We start from the raw sequence: 11,871 nt of genomic DNA, 5'->3' as shown, positions 1-11,871 counted from the left end.
ATGATCCTATGCAATACACGCTTCTGTTTTGCCAAGGGGAAGATGGATATGATGCGTATAACAAGATCCCACATGTTGACCACAAAACTGGTGTGCCACCTACAGCCCAAACACAAAAACTGGTTTCTGCCATGGAATTCTATTCATACAGGCTCATGGAACGACAAGCTGCTTCAAACCACCTCCTTCTTTCTGCAGGACTTTTGTACCAGTACTCCACTGACATGTATGCAAAAATTGAAGGAAAGCGGCTTAATTGGTTCTGCAATAATCAAAATCATTTGAGAGCCACAGAATATATACCCTTACGAGCTGCTGTGGCCAATGATGGCAACACTCATTACATTGGACAAATGGTCATCTTACCATCCACCTTTATTGGAGGTCCCAGGTACATGCATGAGCACACACAAGATGCCATGACCTATGTCAGACACTATGGCAGACCTGACCTCTTCATCACCATGACTTGCAATTCATAATGGTAGGAGTTCCCACCAAAAGCTGGTACTGAAAGGCATGACCTCATAGCACGGGTCTTCAACCTCAAAGTTAAAAACCTGATCAAACTCCTGACTGTGGGCAAACTTTTTGGTGCACACCATTGCTACATGTACAGCATTGAGTGGCAGAAGAGAGGACTTCCTCATGTTCATCTTTTACTCTGGCTTCAGGCAAAGATTCACCCCAATCAGCTTGATACTTTCATCTCTGCAGAGCTACCCGATAAGGACAAGGATCCAATCCTGTTTCATGTTTTGGTCCTTGTGGCTGACACAACCCTTCTTCTCCCTGCATGAAAAACAATGCATGTACAAAAGGTTACCCAAAGCCACTGCATGAACAAACTCAGCATGGCGATGATGGCTATCCTTCCTACAGGAGAAGGGGCAAAGAGAGTGGGGGTTTCAGCACTCACCTTAAAATGCAAACTAGAAAATCTAGCGACTCAGCTCAACCTGGTCCGTCAACTGAGACAACACAGGAAAGACAGACATTGGAAGTTGACAACCGTTGGATTATTCCTTACTGTCCACTCCTATCCAGGCTCTTCAAATGTCACATCAATGTGGAGTACTGCCACTCAGTTAAGTCTATCAAATATGTATGCAAGTACATCCATAAGGGCAGTGACCAAGTTGACTTTGATCTTGAAATGGCTGGACAACAGAATCAAAATGATGAGATCACCACACATTTGATGGACCGTTACATCTGCAGCAATGAGGCAGCCTGGCGAACTTTTGGATTTGACATCCACAAGCGTTACCCCACTATCACTAAACTGGATGTTCACTTGGAAAATATGCAAAGGGTTTTATTCCGACCAGGAGATGCCAGGCAATGTGCTGAGGAACCTCCAAAGACAAAACTTACAGCATTCTTTCAGTTGTGCCAAACAAATGACTTTGCCAAGACACTTTTGTATCATCAGGTGCCCATGTACTACACCTGGCAGCCAAACAAGACATGGCGGGCTCGCCGCCCTCGGACAGGTCAAAAGGAAGTTCCTGGTCATACAGTGGTGTACTCATCCGATGCACTTGGCAGAGACTACACGGTCCATCCAGACAACACAGAGTGCATTCACCTTCGTCTGCTCCTCCATGAGGTTGCTGGCCCGACATCATTTAATGACCTCAAGACTGTCAATGGCCATCCATGTGACTCTTTTCAAGAAGCTTGCCACATGAGAGGCCTCATTGAGGGTGACACTCATTGGAATGCAACGATGACAGAAGCTGCTCTGTGTTACTCCGCCAATAGGCTACGAAAACTCTTTGTCATTATCATTGCCCTTTGCAGACGTTTCAACCTGATGCAATTGTAGCAAGATCACAGAGAGCCTCACAGAAGACAACTTATGCCAACTCGGCAGAGCCAACCCCACAATGGCGCTCAACTTCACTGATGCGATGTACAATCAGGTGTTGATCCTTTTGGAGGACAAGACTTTGGCATTGTCTAGCAAGTCTCCGACTCAGTTGAACCTTACATCTCACAATAGGAATGATTCTCCAGGTCTCAGCAGAGGTTCTCAGAGAAACCACCTACAATGTTGAGGAACTGACCTCCTTTGTCACCATCACTGAGCCTAAATTGCTTCCAGACCAGAAACAGACTTACAGGTTGGATCTCGATAGGGTGGAAAATAACACTGCTGGCATTATCTTCCTCGATGCACCTGGTGGAACAGGAAAGACATTCCTGATCAATCTTTTGCTGGCCATGGTTCGCTCTAAAGGATTCATTGCACTGGCTGTTGCCTCATCAGGAATTGCTGCAACTCTTCTGCAAGGAGGTCACACTGCCCACTCAACCTTTGCTCTCCCTCTGGATCTGACAAGACAAGAACAGCCAGTGTGTAACATTAGCAAAGGAACTGGTGCTGCCGAGATGCTTCAAAAGTCTCGATTGATTGTGTGGGATGAGTGTACAATGGCCCACAAGAGGTCACTTGAAGCACTCAACAGAACTCTTCAAGATCTGAGAGGCAACGATAGGCTGATGGGTGGCATCACCCTGTTGCTGGCAGGTGATTTCTACCAAATCCTGCCAGTTGTCCCAAGAGGAACACCAGCGGATGAATTCAATGCATGTCTCAAGGCATCCCATCTGTGGCCAGATGTGCAAACAGTCCATTTGACAACAAACATGCATGTTCATATGCATGGTGACAAGATGTCAGAATCCTTTGTGCGACTTTTACTACAATTGGGAGAAGGAAAGTTGCCCGTTGACAGCAGTGGACAAATCACAATTCCTCCAGACTTTGCCTGTCAAGTAAAAACAGTTGATGAGTTGATCTCAAACGTGTATCCAAACCTCCTCAATCATTTCAAAGATCACAACTGGCTGTGTGAACGGTCTATACTTGCACCCAGGAATGATACTGTCAACGACATCAACATGCTGCTTCTTCAAAAACTCCCTGGCCAAGAGCAAATTTATAAAAGCGTTGATACTCTTTGTGACAGTGCTGACGTGGTAAACTACACCACTGAGTTCTTGAACTCATTACAGCCTTCCGGAACGCCTGCTCACAAACTGGTACTAAAGGAAGGCGCACCCATCATGCTCTTAAGGATCATATCTGCACCAAAGTTGTGCAATTGAATCAGACTGGCAGTCAAAAAGCTCATGCCACATCTGATTGAGGCTACCATCATCTCAGGCTGTGCCACAGGGGTGTGTGGGGTTTCTCTTGCTTGCTCCGGTCTCCTGCCAGGCTTCTTGCAATAATTACCCGTGAGTGGTTCGACCCACTCACCCCTACGGTTCTCGACCTTGGACTTAGGTGCAGGGAGCTGTAGTGCAGAAAGACTCAATAGACCAGGTCGAATAGCATGAAATGGATGCCTTTAATAAACAGTTTGCAGCATGAAAAAATACATGTCATAAGCACAGATTAAAGCAACCACAAGCATGCACACATCTATAAACTTAACTCTATAGAAATGGGGAACACACGGCACATCGTAAAAGGGGTAACACATTACAACTACCCTTAACCCCCTCCCCTAGATCTAACTAAGTTTCGACTTGAGGAACTCGGGATCATGCTCACCACATTAAGAATTTCGAAAAGGGGTTTTGCAGCCTTTCAACACAGCTTTCAGTCGTCACATGGGCTTGGAAGCTTCTGGCGCAGCTTGTTTTCCTCTTGGTTCTCCTGCGATGCGGCAGCCAATACAGCCTTGGTGAGCGCTCGCCACAGATGAATCCGTTATCGATGTGTGTTCTGCCCTCGCAACGCACTTCTATGCAGAGCTAGACAGATAGCGAACAACTCGATATCTTCCAATAAAATCACAAGGCTTGACTTTTCTTGTAACGCTTTACTGAACGATTCTAATTGTAAAACTGAAATACAACACAGAAATGGAAGCACACATTAGTATACAAGCACATAACTGATATGTATACACAAATTTAGGTACGCCTGAGCAACACAGTACATTTAGTAAACTGGGAGGCATTCTCTTTAAATTAGCCCTGTACATAGTGCATCAAAATACAGCTAATCAGCTAGACAGAGAAAAGTTACAACTAAACATTTTCTACAACATGCAGTGCACACTAATCATCCATAGCATTCTAAAATACTTACAGACAAACAATTTCCAAGACTCAAGCATGGGGACAATACAACTGCTCGGAGCCTGTGCTGCTGTAGGAGCACCGTGGTGTAGGTCTGTGTCCCAGCGAGGACTCCACGAGGACTACGTAGCAGTCCTGTGGGGAGCGTGATGACCTCATCACGCTCGGTAGCGTTGTCCGCGCTTGGGGCGTCACGTGATGCGCGTGGTCGCGTTTCTGGCCGTGGAGGCCGAAGTCGGGAGCGGGAGCTGGAGGCCAGGCTGAGCCGATGCTTGCCGCGGGAGCGGAAGATCGCGTCGCTCCCGGCGGCTGGTAGATGCGGCCAAAGGCGCTAGGCCGGGCTGTGCCGGCAGCCTTTCTGGAAGGCCGAGTCGGGCCGGCAGCTGCCTCACGCACGTCACGTCGTACGTGCCGTGACGTCAGCACGCTACGTTGTACGTGACGTGACGTCAGCACGCTAAGGCGCGTCTTAAAGAGGCAATGGCCCTAAACGGTGAGTTAAAGGGGCAACGGCCCTAACAGGTAAGTTATACATATTTAAGTAGGTTATGTACATACAGTAAGGTTAAGTTAGAGGGAGAGACAGCACACTCCCCGCTTGGTACAATTCCATTTGTACCACTACAGATACAAAATAACCTGGAGAAAACGTCCTTTGGCTGCCACACGCTCAGAGTCCGTTCTCTAGATTTCTTCGGAAAGGAGGACTACGATCTCTGAGACTGGCCTCGGAAACACCTTGACAGTCTCTTCCTTGACGGTCTTCACCTCCACCTTGCGGACCCTCTTGTCCCTGCTCGGCAGAGTTTTGACGGCTAGTCCCACTGACCGTTCGTTTGTGTGCTTGGCTGTCTTTCAGCAAGACGACATCTCTCACTTTGACATTCGGCTTGTCTTCTGTCCATTTCCTACGGCTCTGTAGGGTGGGCGAATACTCTCCTCCCCATCTCTTCCAAGAAGTGTCTGCACGACACTGTACTTGCTTCCACTGCTTCCCGTGCAGCTCGGCCATGTCGAAGTTTCCAGAGGGAGCTGAAATAGCACTCATCTTTTGAGTCAGGAGCATCGCTGGGGTGGGGACTGCAGGCGTGTCTGGGTCGGTGGACCCCGACACCAGGGTTCTCCTGAGCGAGCAGAGGCGCCCCGCAGCCTGCTCCCCGATACTCGGAAGACGGCATCCAGGAGGGCGAAACGGCAGGGGTGCCGCCCAGCTGTGTCTATCGTCCTTGGACCTTTCAAGCACTGAGCATCCTCGGCCATCTGTGCTCACAGTGGGGCCTGCCTCTTCCTCACAGGCAGAGGAGGTTGACCTATGATGCTGCGTCATGTCGTCGTAGTCCTCCTTTGCCTGGATCCTGTTTGGGCATGGGCTGAGACAGGATGTGCGACCATTGCACGACACGTTTGCTTTATAGACGCTGACATCCGCTGGTTTGTGGACTGTTCCCAGGCAAACTCCACCCACGAGGACCCATCCCAAGTCAAGCCGCTGCGCATAGGGAGCATCGTGGGGCCCGTTGATGTGCTCACGTACCTTGTGCACCCTTAAGATGTCTCTTCCCAAGAGTAGGAGGATTGGAGCGTCCGGGTCCACAGCTGGAATCTTATTGGCAATTGGCTGTAGGTGGGGCTGATGGCGTGCGACCTCTGGGGAGGGGATTTCTGTCCTGTCCTCTGGCATCATGTCGCACTCAATCAAGGTGGGGAGGGGAAGCTGTAGTTTCCCATCCATGGACTCGATCATGAAGTTCCCGACTCTCCTACCCGTAGTATCTGTTGTCCCTGCACAGGTTTTTAGCATGTACGGAGCGGTGCTGGCCTTGACGTCGAAGAGATTGAAGAATTCCGTCTTCGCTAGGGACTTGTTGCTTTGCTCGTCGAGCACTGCATACATTTTGATTGCCTTCTCCTTTCTCCCTGCAGGATATGCTTTAACCAAGCAGATTTTGGAGCATGAGCGTGGGCTGCTTGCATTTCCACAAACCTCTGTACACTTGGAGGTGACTGAAGATGTGCTTTCGCTTTGCTCCCCGCTATCCGCTTTGTCAACCGCGGTGCTCTCGGTGGTTGACGGAGGAGGACCTGGATGCAGGGCTGCTATGTGTTTTTCGCTGTTGCACTCAAGGCACTTGATTGTCGCCTTGCAGTCTTTTGCCATGTGCGTAGTCGACCCACAACACCTGAAGCAGATGCGGTTCTCTTTCAGGTATGACGTGCGCTCATCAATGGGCTTGTCTCTAAAGCTTCGACACTTTTTGAGTGGGTGGGGCTTCTTGTGTATAGGACACTGACGATCTGGGTCATCCACTTCATTCCCAGCACAACTGGATTGGTTGACTGAGGGTTCGGCTGGAACCTCTGTTTTGTGCACACTCACAGAGGCTTTGTTGCTGTCCTTTGTGGGTTTCTCTGTTCTCGAAGGAGCGTAACTGCTGGAGGTGGAGAAAGCGAAACTTGGATCATTCCTCACCCTTGCCTGTTGTTGGACAAACCTGGAGAAGAGAGAGAAGGGGGGAAATGCCACTCCATTTTCCTCCTTGTACTTGGATCCCTTAGCTATCCATTTCTCTTGAAGATTGTGGGGGAGCTTTTCCACTATTGGGTTTACCCCGCGAGCCGTATCCAAATACGAGAGGCCGGTCAGGTAACCTTCTCCCTTGGCACACTCCAGTTCGAGGAGAATGTCGCCCAGTTCTCTGAGCTCGACATTATCCTTGTTGGTTAGCTTCGGGAAGTCCTCAAGCTTCTTGAGCAGTGCGTGTTCGATGACTTCTGGTGTCCCATAACAGTCGTTGAGACGTTGCCAAACCAGGTGGAGGCCTGCTGTGGGATTGAGGACGTGCGCTGAGCGAATTCTCTTCGCCTGCCTTGACGACTCGGCTCCGAGCCACTTTGTCATCAAGTCTAGTTCTTCTCTGGCTGACAGATTCAAGTCCTTGGTGGTACTCAGGAAGGATGCTCTCCATGACCAATAATTTTCAGGACGGTCATCGAATTCTAGGAGGCCTGAACTTAACAATTCTCGGCGAGTAAGGTACCTGGCGAAGTCTTGTGCGCCTTGCGGCTCGGGCGAGGACTGCTTAGCTGGATTGGCCGAGTGTTGTGGAGGTCTCTGTAGGTGAGTCTTACTCGTTTCTTCTCTTTTGAGCTCAGTGTCTCCGAAAACGGGCCGTTTGTTGCTGGGGTGAGTAGCTAGTTCTACGTCGAGATACCTGAATGTTTCCTTTGAGAACACTTTGGAGTGTTGTTGGACATACTCATTTGTACGTTGCACTGGACTGAGGGGCTGTTCCAGGTCATATGTTTCCTGGCTGGGCTCCCCGCGTTCGCTCTCCTCATCTTCTTCATAAGCTGCGGCTTCGGCTTTAGCGGCAGCGGCAGCTCTCTGGCTTTGGAGAATGTGGAGAATGGCAGCGAGATCAGCTCTCTGCTTTACAAGGTCGGCTTTCTGCTTCATCATACTAGCTTCGAGGTCAGCTCTCTGCTTCATCGCACTAGCTTCGAGGTCAGCTCTCTGCTTCATCACACTAGCGTCGAGGTCGGCTCTCTGCTTCATGAGGTCAGCTTCTTTTTCAGCGAAGGACAATTGCGCTTGGGTGGCCTTTGCCTTGGCACGTGCTTTGGCGGCTGTAGAAGCTGTCGATGACGACGGTCTGCTGGACCGCCGAGATGACCTAGAGGATACTTTAGAGAACTGTGACTTGGCGTCGTTTGCTGGGAGAGCTGTCGGTGACGACGGTCTGCTGGACCGCCGAGATGTTCTAGAGGATACTTTAGAGAACTGTGACTTGGCGTCGTTTGCTGGGAGAGCTGTCGGTGACGACGGTCTGCTGGACCGCCGAGATGTTCTAGAGGCTGCTTTAGAGGACTGTGACTTGGCCTCGTTTGCTGGGAGAGGCTCAATCTTCTCGATTGGCTGGTCGACTTCCTCTAGTGTATATTGTTTTCCTGAGCGTAGACTCATGGTAGCTGAGTGGTATCTTCCTGTGCTTGAGCCCGCTGTGCTGCTGTCTTTTTACTGTTCTGCCCTCGCAACACGCTTCTATGCAGAGCTAGACAGATAGCGAACAACTCGATATCTTCCAATAAAATCACAAGGCTTGACTTTTCTTGTAACGCTTTACTGAACGATTCTAATTGTAAAACTGAAATACAACACAGAAATGGAAGCACACATTAGTATACAAGCGCATAACTGATATGTATACACAAATTTAGGTACGCCTGAGCAACACAGTACATTTAGTAAACTGGGAGGCATTCTCTTTAAATTAGCCCTGTACATAGTGCATCAAAATACAGCTAATCAGCTAGACAGAGAAAAGTTACAACTAAACATTTTCTACAACATGCAGTGCACACTAATCATCCATAGCATTCTAAAATACTTACAGACAAACAATTTCCAAGACTCAAGCATGGGGACAATACAACTGCTCGGAGCCTGTGCTGCTGCAGGAGCACCGTGGTGCAGGTCTGTGTCCCAGCGAGGACTCCACGAGGACTACGTAGCAGTCCTGTGGGGAGCGTGATGACCTCATCACGCTCGGTAGCGTTGTCCGCGCTTGGGGCGTCACGTGATGCGCGTGGTCGCGTTTCTGGCCATGGAGGCCGAAGTCGGGAGCGGGAGCTGGAGGCCAGGCTGAGCCGATGCTTGCCGCGGGAGCGGAAGATCGCGTCGCTCCCGGCGGCTGGTAGATGCGGCCAAAGGCGCTAGGCCGGGCTGTGTCGGCAGCCTTTCTGGAAGGCCGAGTCGGACCGGCAGCCGCCTCACGCACGTCACGTCGTACGTGCCGTGACGTCAGCACGCTACGTTGTACGTGACGTGACGTCAGCACGCTAAGGCGCGTCTTAAAGAGGCAATGGCCCTAAACGGTGAGTTAAAGGGGCAACGGCCCTAAAAGGTAAGTTATACATATTTAAGTAGGTTATGTACATACAGTAAGGTTAAGTTAGAGGGAGAGACAGCACAATGTGTTTTTAAGAACTGGATGCACATGGAGGAGTCCGTTACCGATGTGATTTTAAGACACTGGACTGCCGGGACCTGAGTGTCTTCTTATACAGTCATAATAATTGTCCTTCTGATTTGAAGCAGAGCTGGAGTACAGGGTGTCTTCTTCTTCAGCCTGGGTCGTCGATAATCTCCCGACAAAAGTACCCTGGCCACCCTTGTCGTCTTCCCGTCGTGGCCGGGCCTTGCCTGGCCGAGCTGGCTGCCAAGCCGAAATCTTCTCCTCGTCTTCTCGTCGTGGCCGGGCCTTGCCTGCCCGAACACCGAACACGTTCCGAACCGAAGTGCTGTGTGAAGGTCTCAACCGAAGAGTCTGTCCCGAAGCATTTCACCGAAGAAGTTGAAGTACTACCGTAGAAGTTCCGAAGCTCTGAAGCAGTTCTGAAGCGTACTGATGGACTTTTTCAATCCACCGTTATACCTTTTTGGAACATTCTTATCTCCCGCCAAATCATAGTCCTGTCTTTGTAATAATTTTGGCGGGGTGAACTCTCTGCAGGGGTGTTTTGTCTTCATAACGGGAGTTGGTGATAGCTTAACTGGCCTTCCTGGGCCGATAATGTCTTTGCTTTCTCAACGTAACTTGGTTTGTATATTGATCGGTCTGGAGATTGCCCTTGATGGCTGTTAAACGGCTTCTCTTTGTACAGTAAATGGGTTAAAGTGTTCATTCAATTGTCCGCCCATTTCTTGATGGGCCTCATCCTGCTTCCCAAATCTGTCCTGTACTTATGATCTAATCAATATGTATACTCAGTTCCATGAGTTTCGGCTTCCCGAAACTGGTTTTCGCGGGCTTTAATGCCCTCAATCCACAAGCCTGTCTGACTTGCAGTAACAGAAATTCAAATGGTCCCAGAAGCTGGTCACGAGGTCCGGCGGCCATTTTGTGTGCCCTTTTATCAAAGGTTTCTCTGTACAAGCTTCTTTTGGTCAATAAAGCTGTCTTATTAACCCTAATTTCCTGCATGATTATTTAATGAAAATTTCGAATCTTACAGGGGAGGATGTTCTCATTCCTCCAATTCCTATGATACCAATTGACTTGCCATTTCAATTCAGAAGGCAACTATTCCCTGTGAGAATTTGTTTCGCAATATCAATAAACATGGCACAGGGGCAGACTTTGAAGGTTGCTGGCATCAACTTACACACGCCCTGTTTTTTTACATGGCCAGTTGTACGTGGCATGTTCAAGAGTTGGCACATTAAGGAATCTGTTCCTTTTAACACCCTCAGGGAAAACAGAAAATGTTGTCTATCAACGGGCTCTGCAATAATGCACAGTGCTTTCACCTTCATCTACTCCTCCATGAGGTTGCTAGCCGAACATCATTTCATGACCTCAAAACATTCACTGGCCATCTCTGTGCCTGCTTTATAAAAGCTTACCGCAAGAGAGGACTCATTCAGGATCACATTCATTGGCATCCAGCGATGACAGAACCTGCCCTGTCTTACTCCCCCAAACCTATTTGGTTTGCAAAACCTTCACCAAAAGGATGATTGACTCACTCTTTTGTTGTAACAAGGAGTTTTCACTCAGACTTTGGTTGTAATTCCAGCATTTTGTAAAATGTTACATTCTTGTACATTATTCGAATAAATGTTCACTGTTGACTTTTGTAAACTGGCCTCTAAATGCTTGAGATAGCATCTTTTATTTCCCTATTCATCTCTCCCCCCCCTCTCTCTCTGCCCCCCTCTCTCTCTCCCCCCTCTCTCTCTCTCCCCACTCTCTCTCTCCCCCTCTCTCTCTCCCCCTCTCCCTCTCGCTCCCTCTCTCTCCCTCTCTCTCTCTCTTCCCCCCCGTCTCTTTCTCTCTTCCCCCCGTCTCTCTCTCTCTTCCCCCCACTCTCCTCTCTCTTCCCCATCTCTCTCTCTCTTCCCCCCCGTCTCTCTCTCTCTCTCTTCCCCCGTCTCCCTCTTTCTCTCTTCCCCCGTCTCTCTCTCTCTCTCTCTTCCCCCTGTCTCTCTCTCTCTCTCTTCCCCCCTGTCTCTCTCTCTCTCTCTTCCCCCCCGCCATCTCTCTCTCTCTCTCTTCCCCCGTCTCTCTCTCTCTCTCTCCACCCCAGTCGCTCTCTCTCTCTCACTTCCAAAAACAACATGCCCTCAAAAAACCCTCGGAACCGCCAGGCACTTCAGCTAGTCTTCTATCTATATATATAAAAGAGCTCTTCTGTCTGTCTGTCTGTCCTCTATACACTCAAAAGTTATAGAGTGAACCTACACATGTGTGACATCAAAAGAAAGCTTATGATTCCAGAATGGTCATAAGCGTATTTACTTTTTGGTCAGACGAAAATTGTTCAGACGGTATCCAAAAAACTTTCAAAATTCCGCTCATTATCAGCTCATTAGCATTGAGTGACGTGAAGGTTGACCAATCGTTCAGTCGAGCGACCTGATGCTTGACCAATCGCTGTGTCATGGGGGCGGGTTCATTGCGTGTGCAGGCGGGCCATCCTAGAGTTGAGTGACGTGATGATTGACCAATCCTACAGTTCAGTGAACTGATGGTTGACCAATGTGTGGGCGGGCCTAATCCTTCTGAGCTGAGGTGAGTGGCCGCCACCTTGATTCACAACTCTTCATCACTTTGTCCCACTTTTTGCGTGTTTATTTTCAAATTTCCAGCAATAAAAAAGTTGCTTTTAAAAACACAAATTGTTTTTTAAAAAAGTTAATTAATTTGTAAATATTTCTCTAACCTCATTAAAATCCCTACCTTTCACCGTTTTTACAGGCCTCGAAGC

The 11,871-nt window shown here is 49.0% G+C and overlaps 1 protein-coding gene across 1 annotated transcript; it reads right to left on the bottom strand.

The window, feature by feature from the left end:
* Positions 1–3,824: 3,824 nt before the first annotated feature.
* On the bottom strand, positions 3,825–8,937 carry LOC147095767 (uncharacterized). Its single transcript, XM_085974803.1, has 2 exons — positions 4,112–8,937; positions 3,825–3,864 (listed from the first exon to the last, which is right to left on the bottom strand). The coding sequence occupies exon 1, from the start codon at positions 8,063–8,065 to the stop codon at positions 4,772–4,774; it is 3,294 nt and encodes a 1,097-aa protein (XP_085830929.1). The 5' UTR covers positions 8,066–8,937; the 3' UTR covers positions 3,825–3,864; positions 4,112–4,771.
* Between the last annotated feature and the right edge of the window lie 2,934 nt (positions 8,938–11,871).

The sequence above is a fragment of the Somniosus microcephalus genome, unplaced genomic scaffold (assembly GCF_052327205.1).
Source record: "Somniosus microcephalus isolate GS21.2 unplaced genomic scaffold, FLI_Smic_1.0 unresolved_chr1, whole genome shotgun sequence".
Taxonomy (NCBI): domain Eukaryota; kingdom Metazoa; phylum Chordata; class Chondrichthyes; order Squaliformes; family Somniosidae; genus Somniosus; species Somniosus microcephalus.
Note: the sequence above shows the minus strand (reverse complement) of the source record. Positions and strands in the feature narration are given on the sequence as shown.

What these genes read in the sequence shown, in the direction of transcription:
- LOC147095767 (XM_085974803.1), bottom strand. Translation starts at nt 8,065, where the DNA reads ATGAGTCTACGCTCAGGAAAACAATATACACTAGAGGAAGTCGACCAG.